This window comes from Topomyia yanbarensis, chromosome 2 (assembly GCF_030247195.1).
Source record: "Topomyia yanbarensis strain Yona2022 chromosome 2, ASM3024719v1, whole genome shotgun sequence".
NCBI lineage: Eukaryota > Metazoa > Arthropoda > Insecta > Diptera > Culicidae > Topomyia > Topomyia yanbarensis.
In genome coordinates this window covers 4,270,083-4,294,207 of record NC_080671.1, presented here as the reverse complement: position 1 = coordinate 4,294,207, position 24,125 = coordinate 4,270,083, and the positions used below count along the sequence as shown (strand labels likewise).

The 24,125-nt window shown below is 38.3% G+C and overlaps 1 protein-coding gene across 5 annotated transcripts in view; it reads left to right on the top strand.

The window, feature by feature from the left end:
- Positions 1–24,125, top strand: part of LOC131678279 (embryonic polarity protein dorsal) — a 163,830-nt gene that overhangs the window by 103,672 nt on the left and 36,033 nt on the right. For 4 of the 5 annotated variants that reach the window (XM_058958314.1, XM_058958312.1, XM_058958313.1 and 1 more), the window contains one exon: positions 12,532–12,597. Coding sequence is in view for 3 of the 5 variants with exons in the window: in XM_058958312.1 (XP_058814295.1) it covers positions 12,532–12,597 (66 nt within the window). In the remaining 2 variants the exon portion in view is untranslated. Of the gene's footprint in view, positions 1–9,758; positions 9,841–12,531; positions 12,598–24,125 lie in introns of those variants that run through there. The other variant, XM_058958310.1, reaches the window with a different exon arrangement.

The window sequence follows — 24,125 nt, the reverse complement described above, 5'->3', positions numbered from 1 at the left end:
TGGTCCAGTATTTTAACGCGCAATTGAATATAGTAAAGTGAGACAAGGTCACATGTGCTTTCAAGCCCCTTGAACAGAGAACGACAGAGGGAGAAGGCGATTCGTGAATGAGACAGGTAGATATTTCAAAGTTTTTATTTGCATTGAAGTAAATAGTGTGAAATGTCTATGCTATGTCGATTGCATAAAAGCCGTGTTTGTATTGTTTCGTTCGGAATTCTCGTGCAGGAAATATGGATAAATAAGTCCTATACAGACCAATATTGTGAAAAAGAAATGGTTCAAACTACTCAGTATATCCAAATATGGACGACGATAAGTTAGAAGTTGCATCCCCCATCGAGAGTGGGTACTTTGGGGACTTCTTTTCCTGGATCTAATTTGTGGATATTTTTGGTTTTTGATCCGTTATTTTTCATGAAAGTTCGTACCAATACAACGAATGTGCAGCTGATACAACTCATGGTTCATTCGCCTGCGCAACGTTCCGTCTTCCATCTGCATGCCACCATAGATGGTACGCAACACTTTTCGTTCGAAAACTCCAAGGGCGTGTTGGTCCTCCACGAGCATAGTCCAGGTCTCGTGGCCGTAGAGGACCACCGATCTAATCAGCGTCTTGAAGATAATCAACTTCGTGCGGTGGCGAATTTTGTTCGACCGGAGTCCAAAGTAGGCACGATTTCCCGATATGATCCGTCTCTGAATTTCTCTGCTGTTATCATTATCGTCGGTTACCAGTGAGCCCAAATACATGAATTCGTCGACCATCTCGATTTCGTCACCGTCAATCCGAACTCGGGTGGGAGGTTCACATTGTCGTCTTTAGAACCTCTTCCTCTCATGTATTTTGTCTTCGAAATTCTGACTTCAGCTTTCAGTCTTTGAGCATATAGGGTAGACGAGCCCTTATTCATCTCATTACTCAGGTTGTCACACTATTTCGCTGATAACTCGGCTTACAGTGATTGGATTACGCTTATATATGTATTAACATCTTTGCTTTGTTCTTATGAAACAGTTCCATAAAAGATCTAGCTTGGAAAATGTAAAATATTCGCGTTTGAGCTAAGTGAAAAGTTGAGTACGACGCACCCTTATTCATCCTACCATATGAGCTAATGCGTTGAATAGAGATAGCTGACACTGCTCTAACTAATGTTTTCAAATGGGTGAGATGAATAGAGGTGCTAAGATGAATTAGGGCACAGTAACCCTATTTCATTCAAAATTCAATAGAGATACGAATAGTTTAAATATCGCAAGTGGAATGTCTCTTTTGAAAATTTCCATCGTCAAACTTTCATATTACCCAGTTAAGCCAAATATTTTTTTGATATAGCCATGAATTTCCTTAATTATAGTGTAGATACAGGCTTTGAATACAATTGAATTAAAGTTGAGTTGATGTAGCAGCAGACAAAAAATAGTTTTGTTTTCTCAAACCTTCGCAATTACAATTAATAAATATTTCAGATTGGCAGAAGATCTTATCACACAACTTAGAAATGCATACAGAAATAGCTAGATAGATGCGATAGAAGAGAGACAGAGAGAGAGAAAGAGAGAGAGACGGAGGGGGGGGGGGGGCGTGTGAGAAATGGCAAATGATGGTTAATGCAGTGACATTATTTTTATAGGTATATTATTATGATATGTTGATTCTTACACTCTTATCATGAATAATGTAAGTAGTAATTTTTGCGCCATAACCAGTATAACCTAAATCTTGCAAAAGAGCTAAATTTTCGCCAGATTTTTGGGCTTCAAACATACAGTTGCTTTCGGTGACGCCACAAGTATAATTATATTAGAAATCTTTTATCTCACTACTAGGTGAATTACTTTTTGATCTGTGTATTGATATACCATCCGACATTTACCTCATGATTAAACGCAATGCCTAATCCAAGGAATAAATACTAGAACTCACTGTTTCTTTATCAACACATTATTTTGTCTTTGAAGTGAACTTATATATTGATTTTTGAGAAATAGTTCATTTATTATAAAAGTAATTCACAAAATGTTCTCAACATCGAATTCCTTGAATCACGTAGATATATTTTCATACCCCGATATTCAAAATCGGTTTGGTTTTGCCCCTAAAACACCAGTAAAGCAATACTCTGTATGAAACAATCTCATTTTTAATTAGTGGAAATTGGTAAGCGAGGACTAAAATACAAAATGTCTGATATCTCCGCCGCTCGTGCTCGGATTTAGACAATCTATAGCTTGTTAGAAAGGTATTTTTACAAGCTTCCTATTTATGTTTGTTGGACAAAATTGTATTGTTCGAAAGTTATTTGCCAAAAACCTGCTGTATTTTGACAAAATCGCCCATATCTCAGAAAGTAAACAACATATCGAAAATCAAAAATAATAGTGTCAAATGGCAACGTTAGGCCTTTCATTTGAAACTAATTTCATTAAGATCGGTTCAGCCATTGCTGAGATAATTACATGACATTTTGTACATACATACATACACACATACACACACACACACACATACAGACATTGTCTCAATTTGTCGAGCTGAGTCGATTGGTATATGAGACTCGGCCCTCCGGGCCTCGGAAAAAGTTGTCAAAGTTTGAGCGAATCCTATACATTTCTTTTGTAAGAAATGTAAAAATGTATCAAATTCTAGAAGGAAGAAACGCGTAGCTCGGAAACGTAATGCGTTAGTGAGTGCGCTAAAGTGCGGCCAAGGTTTTGCGTGAAATTGTACCAGAAATTGTCCTTCCTTACGCAGTGCAACAAAAAGCTGGTACCTATTACACACCAAAAAAATAATGAAATTTAAACGACATGTAAATCAATACGAATGTAAACATACAACGATCGAATCCAAAATTTGATTGAAAATTACGTTAAAATCAATTGGAGCATACAACAATATTCGAGTAAAAATACATTGAAGTGCATTGGTTTTCCGTTTAAAGAAACTGTAATTTTCAATCCACGTGTAAAATTATAATAAAATTCGTTGAAGAAAGCACGACAAGTCGCGTGTATTTGTGGTGGAACTTAATTTTACATTTATATTCATGCTCCAAATATGTGCATGAAAATAAACTTAAAATTACAAAATATTTTTATCTGTGTAGTGGTCGTTGTTTTTGTTTTGTTTTGCCCAAGAGCCTTCGGTGTATGTAGAAGTGGTAAAAGGGTACCCGATTATTCATCGATTGGCCGGTCAATAGCAATATGTGGTAACAACATTGTGTTTGATATGGGATTTTCAATTGATGTGCAGCGGTGTAGTGGAGTACACTGGTTTTGCACTTTCTAGCAGAAGTGTCAATGGAACATACCCAGTTTTCAGCATTTCTGCTAGAAAGTACAAAAATGGTGCAGTTCCAGTGCACTCCACTACACCGGTGTCAATCAATCGAAAATCCCAATAGTGAACGACTTTCCTGCTTTGGCGAGTGTGAAGTGCTCGAATTTGAACACGGCTGGTGTTAGTGCGATAAAGGAAAATGTGTACCGTAAACCGGGGTGACATTGATCACTTTTCGAAGTAATCATTGCATATTTTTAGACGTAACACATTTTTTTCAAGTTTAATATTTTTAAACCATGTACTGATGTAAGGAGAACAAGATTGGATGGTTTTACCTAAAATTGTCCGTTTACAGCTATTTTTCCAAAAATGATTTCAAGTTGATGTCCGTTTTCGTATTCCGGGGTGACTTTGATAACCTGCATGTTCACCCACATTAAATTATTGATATCAATGTTTTTCATTCAAATGTTTGTTTTTTCTAATTCTGGAAAGATGCTCATTGTTAAATAGATGTTAATTGGTATTATACAAAGTATTCAATGTACTGTAAAATTCGAGTAACCAAAATTCGTATAATTTGTGTCCAACTAGAATAAAAGATTCTGAAAATCTTTAAAACTGCAAAAATTGTTTTATTTCAGTGCTTTATCAATGTACAAAATGTTTCATCCATTTTAACACGTTGGAATATTGAACAATAAAAAAAAGTTAAAATGATTGCCAACTAGTTTCACAAAAAAATTGTATTTAAAATAAATAAACTCTTAAAAGTAAGTTTGGTACATCCCACTCTAAAGGAAAATAAAATCTCGCTTGTAATTTATTACTCTTGCTCAAATCTGAGATTTATTTGTTTCATAAAAAATAGACACTTTATGAAGCTTCGTAAAAATAAGGTAAAATCAAATTTCGGTTTTTTGTAGTTTTTGTACCCAAAAAACGAACAAAATACTCAAAAAGTATAACAAACCAGTATTTCATAAGTTTAGAGTAAAAATCATTTCAAACTAAAATGATTCGGTAGACTATTCTGATTTAATAAGCGATCTACGAAAAAAGTTTCGAGTGATCAAAGTCACCCCGGTTTATGGTACCGATGTTATCAGCCCCCGATTCAGCTTTTTCACCACATTTTGTTAGCCTCATATGAATAATGATAGTTGGCAGTTTGATGGGCTCTTGCAGACGAAGCAAGTTGAATTGGAGTAAATCCTTTCTTGCATATATTTTTCTTATTGTAGAGATCCGAAATATGCAAAAATAAAAAAATCATTTTTTTCGAAATTTTGCACTGCCAGAGCCTCTTAAGGGAAATTGTAACTATATAATCAGAAAAGATTATGAAGCTTTATCTAGGGACTAAAGAAGAATATTTTAAGAGCTTCGGTTTATTAAAAAGAAAGGAAAATATATGTCCCTATGTTGTCACTGTTCCCGTTTTATCAACCTAAAATTCACCAAGGGGCTGATAAAAACATGTTTTCGCTGTATTTGTACTCTGCGTGCAGGCGTAAGCAGATTTGCCTTAACGATCTCAAAAAACCTGTTGCCAGTGGACAAATAAGCCTGCTTCGATTGGTAGGTACGGATCAACTCGAAAAGTGTCTAATATCGAGCACCTTCTAAACGATTTGTCCCAGTACTGTTGACAATAATGATATACCGGGCACTGCTACAGTCGCCAAATCTCACACAACAGTGCGCTTTAAACTTTCTAGCGTAATATTTTAAACGAAAGGTGACAGAAATTCTCACTCATGAACCATCAATCGGTTACGAAGCTGAAACAAACTGTTTTATTTAAACCAAAAAAGAATCAAACTTCTGACGTTATTATGTAGGAAATCCAAGATCAGTTGGATCCCATTAAGTTTGCTGTATGTACTTTGTATGGCTTTGTTCGCAAAAGGGAAACTAGCAGAATCACACGACATCGAAGTGCAAACTGCTCTGAGGTCGAAGATTTAAAGAATTGAGGAACTCGTAGACAAAAAACACAATAGTCTTCCTGTTTCTGCCAAAAAGGAAAACAACCCGATGACTGCAATTTTGGAAACTGATCCTAGCACATTCGAGACTTTACTTCAATTGCAGCGCATTAACGTTGGCTAGGAGACGTGCAGAGTAATCGATCTCTTACGCTGCTTCAACTGCTCCAAGTATGGCTATAGAGCCTTCTCGTGTAAGAAGCAGAAATGCTGCGCAAAATGCGCAGAAGAATATGAAATACAGGAATACCAATCAGATCAAGCAAAATGCGTGAACTGTAACAATGTGATTTTGCTACAAAAACTTAGCAACGATGAGCTATTGGAGATCAACCACCCATCTTGGGGTTCCTTCTATTCCAAAAGCGATTAAAAAGAGCCCGACTACGAATGGATTACTCCACAGAAAAATCAACATCAACCCATAACGCTACACGGTAACGAGGAATCGAAAGAAGAGCTGATGACAGCGACCTTTTTCAGCCAGATAAGGCCAAGGAGGGTATAATATGTCCTCCCGGGGCTATTCAAGATACTGAGCACCCTAAAAGAAATTTCACATGACAATTACCTTTTGGACACAACATACTTGATTTCATGAAACTCGTTTATATGCCAATACAGGCCAATTCGAAGAACATGGGGGTCCCGTTTATGTTCATCCAGGTAATTATGATGAGTTTTCCAAAGTCGGTCACACAGTTTCTGCCTCCGCTGAAATTCCCCCAATCATTTTTCTTCTGCCACGTTGCCAGGAGATTACCATCCAGGATAACTGTAAATTTGCCATCAGAGCGTGAGAGGAAACAAAAATTAACGACCTGTTCGTCGCTGCTGAAGATGGTACTATACAGAGCCGAAACGTCATATAAATAAAAATGTAGTTTGAAAATACAGAATGACTGCTAAGCCAAAATAAACCCAATAACGAAATTATCTATTGTTTCCCAACGTTTCTTTAAGTAGCATGTTTCGTACGATTCAATGTAGGCTTCACAGTGCAAGCATTACAGATAGAATATTTGAATTAACAGTCAGAAGTGTATTCTACATCATGCCGGTTGTATTCCTGATCCTATTTTTTATTTTATTTATGCGCTGTAAACTTGTAAAAACACACGGCGCTATCAAGCAAACGTATTCAGCGATGCCAAATAAATTAAATAACAGCTCGATTAGTGCACCACGCCAGACCGCTTATATGTCTACCTGCCATTCACATTGTTCGAATTGTATCTGTAGTTGTGAGAAATCGTAGATATAATGGAGATTAATTATATATATTCTTCACTGGCCTGAGATGAAGCTTATCCGATGTCCAACTTTTATTTTCGTGAAAATTTATAAAAGTGTTGAAATATACACTCCATTACGAAGAAAACCGACAATGCAGTAGGGTAGACTTGTTTTGTAATGTTTTTGATGAGAGACAGCGGCACAAAAGGAATACGGTGATACACCTGATAGCTCATTCTCCGGAGGATTTATTTATCCGGAGAAATAGTGCAGTGAGTTTTTATTGTCAACGTGGTTAATTCTCCGGACTCATTTACTTTTTTTTTGTAAAATATGTTTATTTGTCAAGATTATCACTTATAATTTTATTCTTATAATACTAGGTAGTGCTTCAGTGCATCTATACTTATTGCATTGTTATTTTCCAGAATAAAAGTAATATAATTAAACAATAAGTTCAAAACTCTATATTGCTGTCTCTACGTATGCTGGTTAGTGTTGGTCTCAGGAGGTCGTTGAAGGTGAATCTTCGCCAACCGCCTAATACAGATGATATTTTCTGCTGCAGCACAGCCCATGCTGTTTGGACTCTTGAGCACTCGCAGAACTTGTGTTGCATGGTCTCAACAGTTGCGTTACAATAAAGGCAGTTCTCGCCGTCTGATCGCCGGATGGTGAATAGAAGTTGTCTATGCTCCGTTTTTTCATTCACCCAGATATACAGCGTGCTTCGTTGCATTGATGTGAGATTCTTGTTCGCTATGTTTCTCCATATAGTTTTCCATTCTACCATTGGATTAATTCGCTCCACTCGGGGAATTCCAGTCTGCTTTACATAAAACTGATGAATTTCATTTGCAGTTGGGTTTTGTTGCATAGGTGCTGGGAGGCGAAAATTTTTTTGACAAATGCACTTGAGGCATTAAAGATCTGCTGGCGGATTTTGTCGAACATCTCCCTCTTGTAAGATGAACGAGCTGTAGTAGGGTGTCGAATTTATTTCCCTCATATGTCTCAATATCAAAAGTGCCTTGCTCTTAAACACTAGAAGCTGCAATCTCAGACCCCCATCTTCGCGTGTTCGGCATAGTTGCTGGATTGGTATTCTAGCAGAGTATCTATTCCAGAGAAAGTTTCCCATTGACGAGGTGATCTTTGCAATGTGAACACTGTATGGAAGAAGATTGGACGATAGATACCATATTTTCGAGGATACGAAAGTGTTCAGAAGAATTATTTTTTGTTGAAGGTTGAGCCATCTCATTGAGTGCATCCAAATATGCTGAACGAATTTGGTTACAGCAGTGTCCCAATTTAACTTGACCATTTGACGAATTGAGTTGGTAAAAACCACTCCAAGAATCTTCACTTTGTCCTCCGTTTGCAACCATGAAGCATTCAGAGGATTGCCATTTATGAAACCTACATCAATGGATGTAGTTTTCGAGAGATTAAGTTTAGCTCCAGAGACTTGTTGAAATCGAGCGAAAAGCTCTCTCGCCATCTCAATTTTTCGTTCTGATGTCACAATTATACTCACATCATCTGCGTATGCCACTACGAGATCGGATCCACATATTCGCTCGAGTCTGCTAATCATTGGTTGAAGAAAGATCACAAATAGCAACATTGAGAGAGGCTCCCCTTGCCTCACCCCTCTCCTTATTGGAAAGGCTGGTGATAGATGGCCGTTCACAATCAAGCGAGACGTGGACTGGTTAGCAAAGCGAGAGAGAAGATTCACGAGTTCAGTGTTTAGTCCAATCTCTCGCATCGTTTTGTAGAGAAATTCTCTATTTACTCGATCAAATGCGTGTTCCAGATCAAATGAGATCAGTTTTCCTCTCTGTTTGTGAGCAGTCAGTTGTGGAATGCGGTCCTTTATCGCCAGTGTTGCTTGGAAGATATTTCTCCCATGGTTCGAGCATTTTTGTGAGTTACTGAGAATTCTGTGCTCGCGTAGAATTGCTTCCAAACGAGCTTTTAGAATTCGAGAGATTAGTTTGTAGTCGAAGTTCAATAGAGATATTGGTCTATACGATCGTGCAGTATTGCATGTGCCCTTCTTCTTTACTAGCACAATCACGCCATCCATGAACTCATTTGGGAAGTTGCCTGCCGGTGCTTCGTTGAGTATCAAGTTAAGCTCACGGTGTATTGTGTTAAAAGTATAGAGATAAAGTTCTCTTGGAATACCATCAGCTCCCGGGGATTTCCTGGACGCGCTGGTCTTAATTGCCGTCCATATCTCGGACGTGGTTATATCGTTCATGCATGATTCATTTAGCACGTCATTTTCAGGAATTACCCTCTCACTGTCAAATCTGTCTTCTGCATTTTCATCAGCAGCCACACTTTCATACAGCGTTCGATAGTACGTAAACATATGTTCTTCGATGGCTTCGGCTTCAATAACACGATCATGCTCATCCTGTATATGTGTGATTGTTGTTTTTTTCCGCCGTCTCTCGCCGAGTTGAAACACAGATAGAGGCTCTCCTCAAACGTAGGTTTCATTGATTTGGATGAACATCTGAGAGAATTTCCTTTGTAGGGTCAACATCTGTCCCTTGATCAGATTTATTGTTGCCAGGATTTGGGGATTTTGAAAATACTCGTCATAAGCTACTCTCAATTGGGTATAAAGGCGTTGGTACTCGCGATGAAAGTCATCGAAAGCAGCCTTGGATTTCCATCGAAAAAAGGATTTGATTTTTGGTTTCGCAAAGTGTATCCACCAAAGTATCCATGAGGAAAAATTCCGACGTTGTCGGGTCCAGTGTTGCCATCTGAGCTGAAATTCTTCCAGGTTCTCTGTTGTGAGTAAATGGGGACGAAGTGACCAAAACCCACGACCGTGATCCCTTCCAAGGCGGGGAAGGCAGAGTCTTACGGTGAGTGCCTTATGGTTCGTAAATGAACAAACGTGTGTGTTGGTTTCGCGTAGCTGATTACTGAGGCCGCTGCTAGTATATACTCGATCCAGTCGTGAAGTCGAATTTTGTGTTATGTATGTGTGCCCGGGTTCCCTTGGGTGTAATTTCTGCCATACATCCTGAAGTTGCAGTTGTTGCACGGTAGTTCGCAAAGATGGGCTCTTGTTAGACCCTGTAGCATCACAGTCGCGTAGCACACGGTTAAAGTCCCCAGCTAAAATGATGTGTTCAGTCGGTAGTCGCAGATAGTACGCTAACGTAGTGTTGAAAAAACGTTCTCTTTCGGCTCTCAGTGCTGTTCCAGATGGTGCATAGATGTTACATAGTGTGGTGTTTTGTATTCGGAGAGCGATCAATCTACCATCTAGGCTTTTTTCAACATGTGAGTACCGTATATATTCTTTAAGCGCAATCGCCGTACCTCTTCGTGCAATGTCGATGTTAAAGATAATATTGAAACCAGGAAGAGATGTTCATTTTCCACTTCTTGGAGAAATACAATATCAAGATCAGCCATGCGTATGAAGGAACGAAGTGCGTTAATTTTTGTTGTGTTAGTAATATTGTTAATATTTATAGTTGCAAGGTTGTAGCTGTTATATTCCATCAAATATTTAGTTGCTCATTCTCCCTTCTTCGGTATCATGCCGTTGCTTTTTGTCCGGTGGTCGTTCGCGTAGTCGTTTTCTGATCGAGGACGTGGAAGATTCATCTGTCTCATTACCTTCTTTCCTCCCGCTTGCTGTAGATTTTCTAGTCCACTGTGCCTTCAGAACAGCTTGCTGTTGAAGTAGTATCAGATTATTTTCAACCAGTGGAAGAGTATTTTGTTCCATATTACGAGGAGCTGGTGGTGGTAACATTTTGGGAGTTTGTTGTTGTGTATTTCCTTTCGGTTTCAATATCGTGAAGTTTAAAGCTGGTTGTTTCTTCGACTGCTTAAGTTGAAACTTCGGCTTCGTGTTGGCTGGTTTCGGTCCCAGTTGCTTCGAGGTGATGGTGGATTGCTTTGCAACATTTGCATAGGTCTTCTGATTGGCGTCGAGCTTCTGAATCAAAAGATTTTTATTTTGTACACATGGAATACCTATGTGCACAAACTCTTCACAATGTCTGCATGTTTGACGTTGTCCATAATAGGACAGAGCCGTCGTTTCTCCGTCAACGGTGACGTAAGAGGGTATATTTTTCTTCACTACCATCTTTACGATCCGAACATCGTTGTCCCACATTTGTTCGTGGATTGAGTATACATCTCCGAAGTCACTCAGAAATTCAGCGATAGTTTCGTCTGCTATATCCTCAGATAGGTCAAATAGTTTTACTTCTACTGCGCCATCCTCCATTGTGATACGCAATGTGAAGACTTTACCATCGATTTCTACTTCGTGTTTTTTGTCATGTTCATCTACCACTCTCTGGGCAATATCATGCTCGGCGGTCTTTACGAACGCACAGCCAAGAAATCTACTGCATTGTATGCGTCTTACATCGTCTCGCTTGAGGTTCAGGGTAGTACTAACGAAGTGATGAATTTCTTCAAACGATGGTTTTTTTGGTACGTTTGCATAGTCAATGCGAAACGTATTTTCGCGGCGATTCATGTCGTAACCACGCTTTGGCCCGACGGTACTAATAAAAAACAGCTATTGACTGTGTAAAATAGTCTGTGAACTACTCCCGGAGCGTAAATAATTGAACTACTCAGCTCGGAAGTTGAGCGCTAACTGATTTACTCATATGAGTGATAAAAGCTAAATCTACTAAGCGTGTTTATTCATCAGAAATGTTTTATTGGAAAAAAATAATAGCGGTCGAATTTTTTCCCTGATTTGAATGAGAATTGTTGGTTTGTTTCTAAATTCCCCTTGTAAACAGTTTAGTTTCCCCCAAATTAAAGCATCAGACCGGATCAATACAAACGCAGCTCAAATAGCTTTCAATTTTTGCTGTCGAACCATTTTGTTTGTTTGAAACCAGTTTTGAACCAGAGTTCGGGTTGGATTCTAACTCAAAGGATATAACGGGTTCACTTACACAGCCGCATAAATCAAACACAATTCCACCAAAAAAGTTTGTTCGAACTTGCAGTCGTTTCAGATTTTGTGAGCAAAAATTCGATTGCAAAGTAAAATTTGGATGGAGCTGAAGTTGATCCATCTAATAGTACTTTCTTATTGCTTTATTTTTTATAATTACTGCTCAAAATTGGCTGTCTTCCTTAGGTACTTCACCAAATGGGAAGTTGAAAAATTATTCTCAAGATTATAAACTTACGCTACAATACATTTTCAAGAGAGTAGTTAATTTTTCGATGCAAATTTCCACAGCCAGCAAAACATATTAACAGCCTTCTTTTCCTACGGCAAACTTTCACCCGTCTGCCACGAAAGTAAGTTAATCACGCTAGAATCGGATATTACATCCTGTTCCGAACATTTCCACACCACAACCCTTCGTGGTTTTGGCCAGCCGGCGGCGGCAGCGGATGTAAAAAAAATATCGATTGCACAATCCCATTTAAATAACGCCGACTCACGGCATCGTTCTTTCGAAACGATTGGAGCAAACCACCGCCGTTTTCCACTCTAGCGAAAGAACAAGTTAGCTCAGGTGGAATTTCCCACCCACATTCCAAAGCGCACCATTCCAGTCGGGAAAAACTGCCACCCCACTGAACTATGCATACTCGATTAAGCGATGCCGAGGGCTGCTTAGGATCATTAGTGGCTGGTGGTCGTGACAGTGAAAAGCAGTACATGAATTGCCCCGCCTACTGATAATATCTTTTGAATATACACAAATGAAATGCCATTCACACAACCATAAAATATGCGCTAGAAAGAAAATAAGAAAACACTCGGAATTCTTGGAATTCCTAGCATTCACGAACGATGCGTGCGGTGATCTATATATTTAACCATCTTTTCGCTTGCCACTCAATTGCTAAACATTTTCCCACGCTAGCTCTTTCTGTGTGTTTTTCTGTTTTCTTCACAGCTGGCATTCCATAGAAAATAATTTCAAAAATGCAATTGTTCACTAAATTATTGCAACTCTCTCCATATTTCAGATGATACCAGTCTCCCGGACCTGCCGAAAGATATTCTAGAAGCGAATGACCTGTTGGACCTTATTAGTAAGTAGATAAATTTCGCCACCCTAATGACAAAAACAAAACAAACTGCAGGCACGTGAGAGAATTCCCCATTTTATAACCGCGCAATGTTCCGAACCGACAGGACAGGTTGACAAATGCATTTCGACCAGACCAGACGGTTCCTCGAACTAAAAACAGCTAAATAGCCGCATGCAAAGAAAGGCAAGCGGAATTTTCAAGTTCAAGTGCATGGCCAACTGGGAAATTCGGTCATCTGTCTGTACTTTTGAAAGGTTCGGCATCGACCCGTGCCTAAATTGTAAATTTCGGTAGGCCACTAGACCATCCATTTGTGACCGATCAGACGGCTAGACGTTACGGACCATTGAATTCGGCGCGGAATTCGAATCGGTAACAAAATTGTATGCTGCTTCGAAAATAACAAACTTAGGAGAAAGATTAGCGAATAAAGGCGTTCAAATGATTCATCGAAATGATACGATTGAAGAGATTAGCTACTTTGTGCATGTTGAATGCGAATATTTGGTTTTAGTTTTTTTGTGTTTACTAGATCTTTTTACTTTTTTATCAACTTAATTTAAATTCGTTAAACTGAGAGTATCAGACTCACACATCAGTTATACCAGCACCAATCAGTTTCTTCAGTGGCCTTTTCAGTGACAATAGAGTAACTATTTTTTGTCTTTCTTGACTATTGAATGTATACCATTCCAACATCATCGAATGTATGCAGCAGAAACTTATCCGCTTCACCGATCATAAAACTGAAACAATAGCACCGAGTCTGTTCAAGTAGGTTCGTATATAGTCAACAGGACTTCGAAAATATATTGCTTCCTGGGACGTCCTTCACCCTTGAGCAATGCGAGGTCGCGACGATACCAACTGACCTTGTGAGTGAAGAGTATGTATTTAATCACATTCCTTGGACAATTCCGTCGGTATTTCTTTCTTGCAACACGGATGTAACTTGCACATCTTCTAGGAATCAACGCTGATCAGCATGCCGTCGAAATAGTACGATTTCTTAATGGTTTCGGAGTAGGCCAGTTGGAAAGGCCAGTTGGTCTTCTTCGCACGAATCAGTACCTTTTGTAGACGTTTGTCTCCAGCTATTTCATTTGAATTTAGACAAAATCTTAGTAGAATGACCAGAAGGTATTGTAACTAATCCGGTCACTTCAATAATGCGCATGTACGAACGTGGAAAGTGCAATCGAGTATATTTGGCGTCTCCGGAACGTATTCCTCCACAAACAGCCCGCCAAGTCATCATCACAATCGATGACCTAGCTACAGTTGTGAAGTTGTCTTCCTTGTTGTTTGTTTCTGCATGGTACATGAAAATGGAGCTTAGGCTTACGGAAATATATCAGGAATTTTGTACTGGCATCATTCTAAAGTGAGACCGGTACAGGCAGTTTTAATTAGGGAAACAGGATATACTTCACGTACGGTAGGATCAGGATACCCGTGAGCGATAGCAGTAGCAATGACGACATGAACTTAAGCGACAGATCTAGTTACTTCTGTTCCACGACTCAATTAAACTGTTGTATAAAGACGGAAAATATGGTTGAGGACTGGCTGTATCCAACGAAATCGCAGGAGATACAAACTACCTTGCTAGAAAGTAAATGGTAGTTCATCTGCGAACGTTGCCAAGCTAACCGTCGGCAACTGTCTCAATTTCCCTGACAAGGGCAGTTCACAGTGAAAAATTGTATTGAAACCGCGACTTTACTACCTATTGAGTGAAGTCGCGTTTTTGCCTTTCTCATATATAAAAAGGTTGTGCAAGTGTCTTATGAAAATATTTTGAACATTTTATTCAAATGTATTTAGCAACCAAATAAGTAAAAGAAAATCAATATTGTTCTACACAGTATGATAGTATAATTCATGTCATTAGTAGCTATACGGTTCTCGAATCAAATCAGTACGTTGAACAAATTGAAGAACAACTGTGTTTGTTTAGCATTATTCTGTATTCAGGAAGATGGTGTCATTACTTCTGTGCGTGTTGTAAGGCTGCCTATTTTACCGAATACCATCGTAAGTGGTTGAATAGTGTTACACAAATGGTTCACAGGAGTTTTACAACTTCCAAATTTAAATTTCTTTGTGTGCATATTTCAAAATCATGAATAAATATAATTTCATGAACATTGCATCAGTCTTAAAAAATTAGTTTAGTGGAGTAAGAAGAACGTCATCTGACAATTAAGTGACCTTATTTTCGGAGTAACATCGATTTTTATTTTTATTTTATTTTATTTATCATCTGACCTGGTTGGTCATAATGAATGTGGGGATGGGGAAAAGCCAATTTGAGTGAAACATTAACTCTTCTCAAATTGGTATAAAAACCCCATATCTTTTCAATTGAATACACAATACAGAACTTAACAATAACAATAATAACTTAACAATAAAAATAAAAGAAAAAAATTAACAAGACAGGCTAATACAAAAAGTAAAGAAAAAGTAAAAAAAATAAAAGAAACGCAGCAAATAAAACTACAGATTAAAAAGTCGTCGGTAAATAACTGTCAAGTCAGAGACTCCTTAGCAGCCGGTTCTTGAAAGTGGTGGATGACACGTTGAAATCGAAATCCGCAAACACATCGTTGAATATGGCAGACATGAAACGAATCGGATCATGACCACCATATAGGGAGTTCCTATGTTCCAACAGCAAAAAGCTTCGTTGACGGAGCACACGTTCTGGTGCATAGATGTGGAGTTGACCTAATAATTCCGGCGTATCTAACTCACCTAGAAGAATCTTAGCGACGAAAACAGCTTGGGCTACTCTCCTTCTCGTTTCAAGCGTGTGTAGACCTAATAATCTACAGCAGTCTTCGTACGGCGGAAGATTATTAGGGTCCTGCCACGGAAGGCGTCTTAATGCATAACGAAGGAATTTTCTTTGAATGGCTTCAATTATTGCTATCCATGTTGCTTGATATGGACACCATATTATGGAGTTAGATTCCAATATCGACCGTACCAATGCGCAGTGCAGTGAGCGAAGACAAAGAGGGTCGTTAAATTCATTCGAAATTTTAAACATGAATCCCATCTGGCGGTTTGCCTTGTTAATGATATAGTCGAAGTGAGGTCGGAAAGTGAGTGCAGAATCCAAAGTGACTCCAAGGTCACACACTTGTCGTACACGCTCAAGATGTTAATCTCCAATACAGTAGTCGTACGAAATTGGCTCGTGCTTACGATGATACGATATTACACTGCACTTGTGAATACTAATTGTAAGCGAGTTTAAGGAGCACCAGTCATTGAAAGTGTCCAAGAGCTGCTGTAAAGCTAAGCAATCCCTGATGCACTTGACGATCTTGTATAATTTAACGTCATCAGCGTAGAATATACGACAACCCGGAGGTAATACCGTGGCTAGATCATTGATAAAGAGTGTGAATAAGAGGGGGCCAAGTTACTTCCTTGGGGAACACCCGAGGTGTTCGTAAAAGGGGCAGAGAACACACATCCAATTTTTACTATAAGTGTTCGATCTCTCAGATATGATTGGAGCTAACGGATCAGGACAAGAGACGCTCCTAATAACTTCAGCCGTTCCAAAAGTATTGCGTGATCAACTCTGTCAAATGCTGATTTCAAGTCGGTGTATACAGTGTCAACCTGAGCACCAGCGTCCATATTACGTAAGCAGAATGACACGAATTGAGCGAGATTCGTGGAAGTTGATCTTTTTGGGATGTATCCGTGTTGATCAGGGGAAATGTAACTTTGGCAGGATGCAGAGAGCACATCGTTCATTATGATCTCAAAAACTTTGGAGCAGGCACACAACGATGTAATTCCTCTGTAATTTTCAACATTTCGCCGATCTCTTTTTTTGAATACAGGAAACATAATTGATCTTTTCCAGCTGGAAGGATAACGACACTGCCTGAAGGAACTGTTGAATAGAGTTGTCAGCGGTAAAATTAGTACATTCGCGCATTTCTTGAGAACACATGAAGGTATGCCGTCAAGACCAGGAGTGAATGAATATTTTAGCTTGTTGATTGCTGCAATAACCTGCCGATCTGTAACAGTGAAACTTCTTAAAGGACAAATATTGAATGGAGTGTCTCTACAAGCGTGCGCAATTTGATCTGCAGATGAAATTGGTGCATTGAATGCGCTTTTACAGTGTGTAGCGAATAGGTCACACTTCTCCGAAGCCAGATTGACAGTCTGCTCCTTCAAAACATATCAGTAGGTAGACCGTTCTCCTTCCGCTTGGAGTTCACAAATTTCCAAAACTGTCGGGGATTACTGCGCAGGTTTGCTTGTGTTCGAATGGAGTAGCGTTTGTACAAGAGAAGGTTATAAGATCGATAATTATTACTCGCTTGCGCAAAATGATATTTGGCGAAACAACAGCGTGTACGGCAATACAATCGAAGTGCCTTAGATCTGAGCCGTTTAAGATATCGTAGATGTGCATTACCCCACGGTGGCTTACGAGCTGGCTTACGCAAAAGAACATAATCAGCCATGAGAGCATTAATCACGGCAGTGAAATATTCAACGGCGGAGTCAATATCTTCCATATCCTCAAGTGAATGCCAATCTGTATGAAGGAGTGCTGATGCAAGTCCCAAGAAATCAGCTCGGTGAAAGTCAAAACCAAGATCATTCGGGATATCCCCAAAAATAACAGGTTTCGGCAGACTGATAATAACTTCTACTGGTGGATGATTTGCATCAATCACAGAGATGGATTCGGCAGGTTCGCGGATCTGACAGTCGGCAAGTGCAGTCTCATTCAATAAGACAAAGTCCAGGATACGACCATAACGGTTTTCCACGCTATTAATTTGTGTGAGACAGTTGAAGCTGAATCCATGTAATAGCGCAGCGCAAGCGGTAGAAATGTACGTTGACTAGTGGTGCGACATTGTCATGTGTGTCCCAAATGAGGCCAGACTGATTGTAGTCTCCAAACAATAATGCGCAGTCATTACTTCCAAGGCAAGAAAAAACAGCCTCAATGGATCGCACATGGTTGTTTGCACTGACTACATCACTCTTACGATCTGGTGGTAAATAAATTACACCTAGTCTAACGAACAGCTGTTCAAGCGAAACATCAACAGGTGTTGGATCAACGAAACTATTCAATGCAGTAGATACGGCTATGAGTACGCCCCCTCCGCGTGATTTACGGCTGTTCACAAAACTGCGATCGTTTCTATAGACAGCATATGAATCACCAAAAATCTGACGAGAATGAATTTTATCATCAATCCAAGTCTCGGTGAGAACAATTACATCGTAATGGGAGGAAGAGATTGCTATGAAAACTTCGTCGCTTTTTGTGCGTAGACCTCGGACGTTCTGGTAATAAATCGTCAGTTTACCGTTCAAGTCTGCGTCGAGAGTCAATTCCTCAAATTCCCCCACATCACTCCAAAGATGATCACCTAACGGTGTAAGGCTGCAGGCTTGAAGACCAAGCAGATCTGATGAAGCGACAAAGCTTTGATGATCGGATGACGGCATTCTTACCCTTAGTGACATTCGCCATTTACGGTTTTAGTTCGAAGAAAAAAGCAAACGAAAACCTTTCAAAGAATCAGGAAATTGAGATACAGTGGGTCGATAAGTTACGTGTTCAAGTTCACCAGCGCCTCCAAGTGAAAGAATCCCATACTGAAAGCACTGACTCGCTAAAAAATCAGGAATTTGAGATACATTAGGTCCAACAACTGAGATGCTCACTAGCGCCGCCTAACGGTAGTTTTCTGAAGCAGCCGTTTTACCACCTCATAGGTTTTGATTTGGTTAGCACCTTCGTCGAAGATACTGATTTTCTAAAAAATATGAGCTGAAAAATAATGTACTAACTGGCGCCACCTAGCGGCAGAATTTTATTTCAAACTATTTTATCCTCCATAGTCTAACTTTTGATCTTCTGAACAAGTCTACCAAAAAAAGTAACCTTCTACATGATCTAGATCACGAGATATGTTGAACAGAATATTGTTTGGTCGAACTTCCCATATCGTGCGTTTCTTGTGGTCTGGTTTTAACAAGCAATTTCATATTGTATTGTTGTACTTGAGATATATCGGTGTAGAAAAATGATTGTATCTTGTCCAAAACATCTTATCTGAGGAATACATATAGGTTTGGTATTGATAAATGTCTTTACAACAAAATGATAACGAAAAAAGTGTTTTACAAAGTACAGCAGCGCGAGTGGTCGAGGGTTACAAAAGAGCGTAGTATGCAATAGGGTCCGAAGGGACCGCCCGCCACGAAAGTAAATTTAAAAAAAAATGGTTGAAGCCGAAAAAAAAGGAAACTAACCAAAGCTTGGAATCCCCTGTTTTTAAAGACTTTTATTTATTAATGATCGATAATTATCAATGGTATTAGGAAATATTTTTCAAAGCGTTTTGCTTTTATATCAGGCCTCGTCCTTGCATGCTTTCATTTGAAATCATTAGAAATTAAAATGAAGTTTTTCGGAAAAGTCCTTGGGACTACATCTTATTTTTAGTGGCCAAGTTGAACAGGACAGTATTATTGTTTTTCTTTCAAATAAACGAAAAAAATCCTTTTTTAGTAATTTTCCGTCGAAACAAAATTCTCGATTCTCAACGTATAGTATTTTGAATAAAATGGTTATAAAAGATAATATTCAAGAATAGTAGGTGTGTTGATAGGTATTATCAAAAATAATAAAATTTTGGTAGATGCTGATATGTAATATTGATGAAAAATAACTTTTATATGTGAGTTACTTTATATAATACAAGATTTACTTAGCTACTACACCTTTATTGGAAAACATTATAATCGGATAAATTCCATCTTGAATTGTACAAAGTAACACGACCCATATAAAAATGCTGTATAGTTGTTCACGAAATTGTAACAGTTTAGTTTGTAAAGTATATTTTAGTGAAACATACCTCGTTCATGTCTTTGAAAAAAAACGAGACAAAAAAAATGATATTTAGTTTTTTTTTTTTTCAAATTATCCTTTTTCTTCGTATTATTAAATTTTATTTATTTTATGTAACCTTTCAAATACGTATACCTTTTGTGCAATCTATTACCAAAATGTGAAATAACATATTTTTCATCAAAATGCAGAAACAAATCATATATCGCTATTTCAAAGAAATTCTCGCTCTTTTCCATTGATGCTGCTTATTACCTGGCGCACGCTCTCTTAAGTCACGGTCTTGGCTAGCTGATTACACACATTCTTGACCGACCAAAGCACAGTGTGTTAAAACGTCGTTTTCGTGCTCAAAACTAATAGCGTCTAAGCCGTTAACTTTAGAAGTATAGTTTGTTCGGAGAAGTTGTTGTTCTTATGATTTCGCATCCACAGGTGTATACCGTTCAGTAATTAATTCACCTATAAGTGATAAACGGAATTTATTTTCCGAACTAATTAAGATAGAGACTTTGTGTCTTCGGCAAAGTTATAGCAAATGTTACTGCAAAAGAATTTGCTGAAGACATATTGTATTAACAGTTTACAAGTTATGGAACATATATAAAAGACCCCTTAAAATTGGTTTTTTTCATGATAACTTTTTTAGAGATGCTATTAAAGCTAGATATATGATGTCATCAGCAATTTCTTTTGTAGTAACATTTGATACAACTTTGCCGAAGGCACAAAGTCTCTATCTCAATTAGTTCGGAAAATAAATTTCATATATCACTTAGAGATGAATTAATCACTGAACGGTATACTCCTGTGGATGCGCAATAATAAGAACAACAACTTTTCCGAACAAACTATACTTCGAAAGTTAACGGTTTGGACGCTATTAATCATAAGAACGAAAACGACGTTTTAAAACACTGTGCAATGTAACTGCGGCCTTAATCTCCACTGCCTTTGTCGCACGTCCTTGCTAGAATGGACACTGGCTAGATCTGGCCAAAACGTAACTAGCATGGGACTGGGTATTTGTGTCACCACATTTTTTTCCAAATTCATAGCCTTATCCGTCACGAAACGCTGGTTTTGTTGCCACAGAAACAGATCGCTTGCCAAAAACATAATTCATTTTCGTGAAAACAAATATACCGAGAAACTTGCCGCGAACAGGAGCTTTGTTGAATTTGAGCTGGTCGTACAGCATACGTGCTCGGATTATGACCGCTGTTTGTTTTTGAGGCTTCGGTTGGGTAGTTTATTTTCGGTATCATTTCTAGTATTTTAGGATAAAGATTCGAAAAAACCGCCGTACTGGTTGTGGTTAGCATTCAGCTTTTTGTAGTTGGAATGTTTTGCGTTTCGGAGTCTCCTCATCAGTAACTAGCACCAGACTTTGGGCTAGTTAGACAATAAATCTAAACTAGCAAAGCTGGCACTAGTTAGACGCTTAATCCAAAAATGACATCTAAACAACTGGCTGGTTCCGAGTTATGTCTCGGGTAGCACATAAGTTCTAGTTTGCATCAGCTTTTTTGCCATCAGAGATGTTGGGAATGGATCAGCCTTGATTTTTCGAATTACTCTTGGTTATGGATTATGGTTCCACTCCAACGCTTCAATAGAATACTCCAGATGTTTCCTCTCATACTGACTCGAGAAAGGATGGAACGATTTCGATGCTTGCAAGCATGCGAAAAATCGCATCTCGAACCGTTCTATCGCCGTTCACAACAAAGCTTTCTTCACTTATGAATAGAGCTTCCATCCCGGGAATCCCGAGATTTTTCGATTTCCCGGGATTCCCGATTCCCGGGAAATTGTGTTTTCTCATTCCCGAGATTCGGGAAACCCGGGAAAAAAGATCTTTAATTTATTCCAAACGGCTTAGGTTCTGCGAAATAAATTCTGTACACGCAAACGAAAAACTACCTAAAATTGAGTACTTTTGACTCAATCTCGGGGTATCGTGCAGGAAGGTAAAATTAGATAAACCGTGTTGAAGGTAGTTTCCGTTTAACTACGGCAAAATTCCCAACTCATTAATATGTTTTTATACTCAACCTTGAGTTCAATTTACTTAAATTTAAATTGAATTGACCTAATTTTGAGTATTCCTCAAACAACTCAAAAGTACCTTACTGCACCTAAGACATCGACTGAGTCGAATCTTGTTTGTATTTGACAACACTAATTAGTGCGAAAGCGACGCACAACTCAAAAGTAAGTTAAAACAACTTATTTGTTTTATTTTTGCGTGTAGGAAATATCTTTACCGGCAAACATTTTGGAGTGAGCAGTGGATGCAGATCCACTGCTAAAAATGTTGATATTTTCATGCAAAAATGGATTAATTTTCTGGCCGTTGTACCGAAGCATTTCCTTACAGTAGTATTAGTGATGCGCACGATATCTCTGCAACCGATGAGCCGACTGATGAGATTTTCTAACAGTACTTTCAATAGTTCATTATAATAGCCAAATCTTAAACGAAAGATCTTGAATGAATGCAATCAAATCAGTAATTGAAATGGCGGCAATTTCATAAAAAATCGATGAGTGTTTGTTTCAAAACTTGGGATGGTTTGTAGTGATAATGTAGTGATCATGCTTAACGCAAACGCTATTTACAATAAGGAATGTTTCTAGAATGACTGCAAAAATATTTGGTCGGTTCATCGAGTGCATGTTTCGTCTAATTGGTTATACCGTAACTGTAATATCTGTAAATTTTTGGATGTATCGAAAGAAATACATAACGCTGTAGCTATCGAATGTCATGCTCATCCAAACTCTTTGAATGTCGCTTTCAAGAATGCAGGCGGGATTTTTGAAGGGACAAGATCAGGCAATCCGGATACTCGCCCGTAACAAGAAATCTCGATGGTAGACTTCGTCCATTAGCTGCTTGATTTTGATTCAAACTTAATTCGGAATGATGCTGATCCTACTGCGACGGAAATAGATTCAATATATCATATTTTCTCATTTGATCGGAAATAACTGCACAATACCCTGAAGCAGCTCAATGTTTTCATTCAAGATTACCAGAGAAGGCGCTTACATTAAATTGATTACATTCCATCGTATCAGAACAACGAATTCCAATTTTGGACAGTAACTCCAGCAGCTGTGTTTAGTATATCGTCCCAATCGTAATCGTAATTACCAAAATTTAGGTTATACATATAGCCAAGAAAAATCATCAAAAGAAGCTGATGTTTCGTAAACTTATTAACGAGTTCTCAAACGATTGAATGATGTATAGGACACCAAATCGCCGCTTTCTGACAATTTTTTTTAATGCTATCAAACGGGTTTGAAAACTTTTCCATTTATTCTTTTTTTTTTAAGAAAATCATTCACCTTTTTATTTTCCTTTTGTATTCCCGGGATCTCGGAATTTCCCGGGAAATTTATTAATTATTTCCCGAATCCTGGGAAGCTGAAAACCGTCGGGAAATGAAAGCTCTACTTATGAACCATTCTTCTTGCACAGAAAATGAAGCAAATCAACCTGGCGCGGCGATTGCTTTTTGTTCCATCCCTTCCTGGCATGGATGGTTCTTCTTGAATGGCTCGTGGTTTGCATCACGTTTTCATCAATAAATTCTATTTTAATAGCATTTTTCCACAATGCAATAAATACTTGGATAATCATTTACCGTGTATTGAATATCGTATAATCATAGAGGGGGCTGATGTATACTAGGAGGTTGATATCACTAGTAGCTTAACACTTTACAAAGGTTTCCTACCACTATGTTTATTTTAGTGAAATGTACTTGCACTTCACTATTTAACAACAGATACCGTTATTTCGACTACTACTTGTAATCTTCTTCAGTGTTATTGTCAGTCTAAAAGAAATTATGGGATTGCCACAGTCTTTTTTAAAAAAACGGGTAGGCTGTGGTCACGCGATATGTTCATCAATATTTTTCTTTTGTTGACTTGTATGTCAGAGACAATTTCGTAAGATTTTAGGCAATTCGGATGAATAGTGAATTTTTCACAGCTTTAAGAAGGGAGTAACTCCAGTGTTTTTCGCATAATTTGCTCACAGCAACTTTATCTGATTATTTTAGTTTTTGAAGAAACAGTTGATTTTATGGCATAGGTTACTTCAGCAAAATTATTCGTTTGATTAAATTACATCGTAACATTACAACAATTTTGTTACTAGTTCGTTGATTCCTTGTTTAAATAACTGTTTGTCATGATAATTAAAAAATCACAAACTTCTAAAGCCATAACAACTACGACGCCCGCGAATGCCCGCTATCGAACTATACTCATTCGAAAGCTTTTAATTTTCTCTATCATATGAGCCCTTGACAAGTTTGCGAAAACTTGCGATAAGCAATCAAAATTTAAAAAAAAAACTGCAAATGGAGACGCGTGGTAGTTATTGATATAAAATTTCCATAATTATTTTATAGCTAGAATAATGGCATGAAAACATGCACAGCTTTCAAATAATATTGAGAGAATGATCCACGAAGTTTATACAAGTGAACAAATGAGGGGAGCCGAGTAGGAAGAGTAGTTGTTTAGGTGTTGATAGTATCCATCAGTTTGTTTAAAATTCAGTAAATGTTCCGACGCG